Source organism: Camelina sativa, chromosome 19, assembly GCF_000633955.1.
Source record: "Camelina sativa cultivar DH55 chromosome 19, Cs, whole genome shotgun sequence".
NCBI classification, from domain to species: domain Eukaryota; kingdom Viridiplantae; phylum Streptophyta; class Magnoliopsida; order Brassicales; family Brassicaceae; genus Camelina; species Camelina sativa.
In genome coordinates this window covers 11,641,819-11,648,041 of record NC_025703.1, presented here as the reverse complement: position 1 = coordinate 11,648,041, position 6,223 = coordinate 11,641,819, and the positions used below count along the sequence as shown (strand labels likewise).

The following is a 6,223-nucleotide window of genomic DNA, read 5'->3' as shown; positions in this document are numbered from 1 at the left end:
GGTGATAGGGTGAAATTAATAAATAAGTTTAATTGAGGATCTTGGCAAAATCAAGGGACTTCTTTCCTTGGAGCTTGTTGGAGACATAGTGATAACTATAGTCACCATGATTGTAACTTCTATACTTGCATGGGTTGGTCTCATCATCAACCAACTCACTCATTGGTTCTATTTCAACCTCATAGTTTGGTGCATAGAATGTCACTATTGTAAGCCTCTCCTTTTCCCTGTTTGTTACTGCCCTATGCTCCAGACTCTTGTACTTGCCATTAGTTAGCACCTACATATATACACACACACACATTAAAATACTCCTTTTAAAAGTTTATATTAATAATTTTGGGAAATTGATGTAAGAAAATATACCTCAATGGTATCACCAATGTTGATGACAAGGCCATTGGGAAGAGGTAGAACAGGGACCCAAGTGTTGTCCTTGAGGACCTGAAGCCCAACACAACTGTTCTTGCTCTGTTGAAGAACAGTGAGCGCACTTCCATCAGAATGTGGGCTAAGTCCCAAGACAAGATCAGGACTTGAACATGGAGGGTAATAGTTCATCCTCACTGCTTGCACTGCCTCTCCAAACATCTCCTCAAATCTCTCTTCTTTTAGACCCAAGCTTATTGCTATGTACTTCAATAACCTCTTGCATAGTTTCCTTATTTCTTTTGAATAGTCTTCAAGATTTTCACTATAGAGAAAAAAAAACAATAATAATTGTTTAGTCAAATTGTTTTAGAAAAATGAATTAAAAATATTATTTTAGAAAATACCACTAATATACCCTTTTTAATTGCACATGATTGATTAATTAAAGCTTTTTAAAATTTATATCCTGATTTCGAACCGGGATAAACTATTTGAATTTACGCGCCATATGCTCACTAATTGTATACATATAATATGATGATCACTTAAAAATATTAGTTAAAACTAATTACGGAAATCGAAAACAAAGTTTAGAAGAGAAAAAAAAAAGTATCAAGGAAGACTTATTAAAACCTGAACCCGGCCGGTTTAGAAGGCCATAATTTGGGGTTGCGAATTTGTGGAGGATGAACACCAAGGGCAAACATGTTGCACCAGTCAAGTTTCTGATCTTCGGAGAATATGAAAGCTTGACCGTAACCTTGTACGGTCCCTGGCTCCATTGGATACTTCTTTTTCTCCTCCAATGGCATATCGAAGAACTCCGTTGCCACTTTCTCTATATCTTCCACGACTTCCACTTCGATCCCATGATTTATAACCTAAGTTGTATCAAAAAAACCAATTATGAGATTCTTTGTGCTACATATGAATAGTCAAATATGTTTTCGCTTAGTACAAACAATTATCTTAGAAAATATTAAATATTTGTCAAAACTTGATTATTGGATATGACTTTGATATATAAACAATTTCTATGTCAAAATAAAATACCATGAATTTACCTGGAAAAATCCCCAGTCTTCACAAGCTTGTGAGAGCTTAAGAATCTCAAAGAAAAAATCATCAGAGTAGGGTTTAGAGAGCTTAGAGAGATCAATAACAGGAATCTGATGATGAAGATGGTGAGTCTTAAGAGAGGACACCACAACTCCTCTCTCATACTCTTCTCTAATAAATCTCTCAGGGACTTTGTTTGGTTTGGATTTTATGAGTTCTTGAACATCATCTATTTTCCCAACTCTGATTGAAGAAATAGGTAGAGGAGCCATATTGAAGCAAGCAAGACCCTGAAAGAGGTATAGATTTTTGGTTTTCTTGTTCTAATTGGTAATTTTGGAGTTTAGCAAAAACAAGTGGGCTCTTTGCTCTGTGAGTCGTGAGAGAGTGAGAGTCTGTACATTTATAGAAGAAATACTTGGAGCTCAGTGATGTTTATTATTGTTTGCATGTTGAGTGTTGTGGGTATATTGAGTGTTGCGAGTTTTGTGGAGTGTGGGATCCATTTTGTGCACTTTCGAATTGTTTTCTGTATTTAATAATTAATTTCAGAATCAACCGTTGTTTAAGTTGCGTAATGCTATTATTTTATCAGTGATATCAATATTACCAATGCCGGAGGTAAGAAGGGATGAGGGGTCATTTGTTCCAACAAAATTAGTATATCAATTTTTTTAGTGTAAAGTTTATCGAATTTACTGAGAAATATATGGCTAATTACTAGTTTTTGACTGTAGTCAATTTGTATTCGAATTATTGTACCACATATCTACTCATATTATACGTGCGCATGCATGTTCCGTTAAATTATTATAATGTTTTTGTTTGAGAAATTAACGAAAAGGTGAATGAAACGATATGAGAGGTGACATTTTATCCCTACTTTAGCCTCTCTACGGAATAATTTATATGTAATAGGTGCGGTAGCTAGGTATGTGTGTACGATGATGAAAAAACTAAAACGAAATTCGATTGACAAATTCATTTCTGAATGCATAGCACCAAATTATGAACATAAATATATCTTATACTCCATCATTTTCAAAATATACAATGTTTTAAGTGAAACACATAGATTAAGAGAAATAACTACTTTAAAAAATTTTTAAATAAGATTAAGTAATATAAAATAATAAACTAATTTAAAAATTGCATAAAATCTTAAAAACACCTTATATTATAAAATGGAGAGAGTTACATGTTTTTCTTACTTTTTATAACATTTAAATGATAAAATAATATGTACGAGAGTCATAGGATCAGTGTTTTAGGAAAAATCTAGCAAAAGAAAGATTCGTTAAGTTTTACTTTATTGACGCCACGGTACACGAAATGAGACAATAATGCTTATAACTAAAAGTCAAGTTTCTTGAAAATTCAGTTTTCCTAAAGTTTGCCTCATTTTTTTTTTCTCTTTTCCAAAAGCAAATGTAGACCAATTATAGTTGAAATTCACCTAACGTGCCAATTAGCTAAATTAATCAGAAAAACCATAGTAAGTTTTATTGACATCTAAACTCGAATCCATAGTCTCATATATATTAAGTACGTTCCATCGACGCCCCATCGTATATTTGTTATTTGGGATTCATGCAATCATTAATTAGTTCTATAAATCACATTGCTTTTATCCACAACTGATACTTCTTTAAGTTGAATAGTATTATTGAAGTCAAATTTGAATTTTAGTCAAGCTGAACTCTTGGTTCATTATCTATTATTAGACCAAACCCAAAATTAAGTCCAAGTTAAAGTTCCTCTAAAAATCTTCTTTGTTGAATAACTAGATATTCATTTAGAAAAATCTAGATATTTTTCAAACAAAAGTCTAGAGAGTACGGCTGAATGTTTTAGAGATTAGTTAGGCTAAAAATTGTTAGATATAATTGTAGTTTTTTGGAGTATTAAATTATTTTTCTTTCCTCAAATTTTTTTTTATCAAGTTGAATAAGTAGATTCAGAACAATGAAAATATTTTTCTTATATTCACAAGTTCTTTAAAGTGTGTCTCTTAAATTTTTCTAAGTAGTCTTCCAAATTCTTCTCATACCTGGTTAGAGTGTTTATTCTCTTGGTTTCTTTGGTTTTTCGAATATTATACGGTCTTTTACTAATGCTATATAAACACTATAATATATTTTTTTTACAATTATACAACTTACAGCTACGGCTGTATTCATAGTGTCCAACTTCATGCTCGGTTAAAAGGCCAATAAATCTAAAATGAAACACATCACTTGCACTTAGTTTTTAACCAAAAATCTTATTTAACGAGAACAAACCAGCGATCTAGTTTATGATGATGGTAAGCTATATAGATGAAGCATCTCAAAGAAACATATGTAAGAATAGGTTACGTAGAGTACCTACTATATTATTCTACATACGTGTATTGAACTTGAAGGGTCACAAAAGTGTAGAAGTTGTGGTGACTGAATTTCAACTTACCAACCGATGTCTTAATTTGGGAGTCTCTTTACTCGCAATTGAAACTTGTACGTCTCTCTCTCGACCACGAGGGTTGAAGATCAAAGTAGACTACAACCAAATGGGGAATAAGTACAAAAATATATTAGAAAAAGAAGTTTCAACAAGAAAAAGAGAAAAAGAGAAAAAGAAAAGATCACACTAAATGTGGAGAGGGTGAGCTTGAGGATATTAAAAATTGTAGGGTTGAAAAGAAGAAAGTGGGTACGTTAAGGTAGGGGCCATGTTATGTGTTTATGAGTTTGAGAGAGATAGTGATGTGCCGACCAAATCTAGTGATCTTCTCGTCGCACTTCATTCCCACATTGTGCCTTCCTCTCTTTTTCTTTCTTTTATCTTTGTTTTTCTTTCTCTTTTGCTACTTTACTATAGTATTTTTTCAAAGTGTATAACATTTGACTCAACAACCAAAAACTCAAACTAAAATGTCTTTTAACAAATTAGAATTATTTTAACCATCCATTGGATTATACGTCAACACACGAGAATGTCTAGTTAGAGACAATAAAGAGGTGCATTGAAATTTAGAGGAATCTTTTCAGCTTTTTGACGAAATGTTTAGAGGAATCTTTTTATTACAACTTGACTATCTGTGGGAGGAGAAAAAAATGAGAGAAAACACCAATAATATTAGCTTTTCCGAAGAAAGAGGAATATGCCTGTTTTGCTATCATTATTATGTCTATTGACGAAAACGCAAAAGCTTAGTACTGACTTAAGCAAACATCTAATTTACAAGAATGGTAAACACGTAATAAAACAACATTTGTTCTTTTGTGGACCTTAATTATATACTCAAAGAACCAAATAATACTATTTTTTTGGCCACTGAAACTTGAAGAACTAAGAGAATATCCATTGGACCATTATTGCAACATTAAACCAAATTTATAGACGAGTTCATATAACGGAAACTAAACTACCTTTAGAAACACGGTTTAAGAATTTGTTAGAAGCTACCGGCCTTCATGTCTTCTCAATATACTAAAGAACAGAAAAGTTTTGAGGCTTGAACACACTACATACTTCATACAACAACAACAACGACAACAACAACAAAAAAGTATCAGTTTATATGGCACAATAAGTAAGAGAATGGTTAGGTAATAAGAAGGGATCTCAGTCTGTCCTTACTCCTTAGCTCGACGCAATCTCTAAACATCCTTTAATAAACCCATCTACCATTAACTGTTTTCTAGCCAACGCACAACAGGCTACAACCTGCTGGACTCAGTAATAGGCTAGTTAGTAATAGTAGTATATTATTAGTGTCCCTTCTTATTACCTAACCATTCTCTTACTTATTCACCTGAACTTCTTCAAGTACCTAAAAGCTTGAGCACCTGAACTTCTTCAAGTAAGTAATCCACTATGTTTTCGGCTTTTCCACCTTTCGATCATTCAAGTTTTAGTGTTGGGCTTCTTCTTGGTTCAGTATCTATTTAACTTATATATTGGTTTTGGGCTATTGTAAACTTTTATCGTATAGTACAATTTATTTTCTTTATTTGAATTTTGTTAATACAGTAAAGCCTCTATAAATTAATAAGATCGGGACCATGAAATTTTATTAATTTATAAAAGTTTTAATTTATCGATAAATTAATAATCATTAATTTATCGATAAATTAATATTTTATCAATTTATGAAGAGATTTTCTCATTTTCATATTAAAAATTGTCTATAACAAAATAAGATATTTTTGTTATCATTCACATTTTTAAAGAATTTTCTTAATTTATAATTTTGGTTATCGTAATAGGATGACTGTCAATTGTTTAATAGATTATCTAGGTAAAAATGATAAATGTTAGAAGTTTAGAGTTTAGAAAAAATTGTTATTACTATCCTTCATGGTAATGATGAAGTCGCAGAAAATATTGCAGTACCTTTAAAACCAATTACTAAAGAAGCAATTATCACATCTATGACTCTTCACAATTTATGGATGAGATTTGGAAATACAACAATGAAAAAATTAGAGATGAGCTCCAACAAAAAAGCAAATTCAAGAATAGACAAACAACAATAGAATCATATTTCGCTATATTTTCTTAGATATATATATATATATATATATATATCAGTTTATATGATTATTAATTTATGATATTGATGGGACCATATTTTTACATAGGATTTCTAAAAAATTATTATCTTCTTATTTTATCGAAATGTGTCATTTTTTACACCGGCCCAACTTGGGACCGGAAGAATTTATTAATTTATAGCGAGTATTAATTTATAGAGGTTCTACTGTAATGTTTAACTTCACCTACTTTTTTTCATGCAAGTATGTTGTCA

At 31.3% G+C, this 6,223-nt stretch overlaps 1 protein-coding gene across 1 annotated transcript in view; it reads right to left on the bottom strand.

The window, feature by feature from the left end:
• LOC104766037 (protein SRG1-like) overlaps positions 1–1,859 on the bottom strand; it is a 3,167-nt gene extending 1,308 nt beyond the window's left edge. Inside the window, exons 1-4 of the mRNA XM_010489853.1 lie at positions 1,437–1,859; positions 1,006–1,253; positions 367–694; positions 10–280 (exon numbers count right to left, since the gene is read on the bottom strand). Of these exons, the coding sequence (XP_010488155.1) occupies positions 29–280; positions 367–694; positions 1,006–1,253; positions 1,437–1,703 (1,095 nt within the window). The 5' untranslated portion in view covers positions 1,704–1,859 and the 3' untranslated portion in view covers positions 10–28. The remainder of the gene's footprint in view (positions 1–9; positions 281–366; positions 695–1,005; positions 1,254–1,436) is intronic.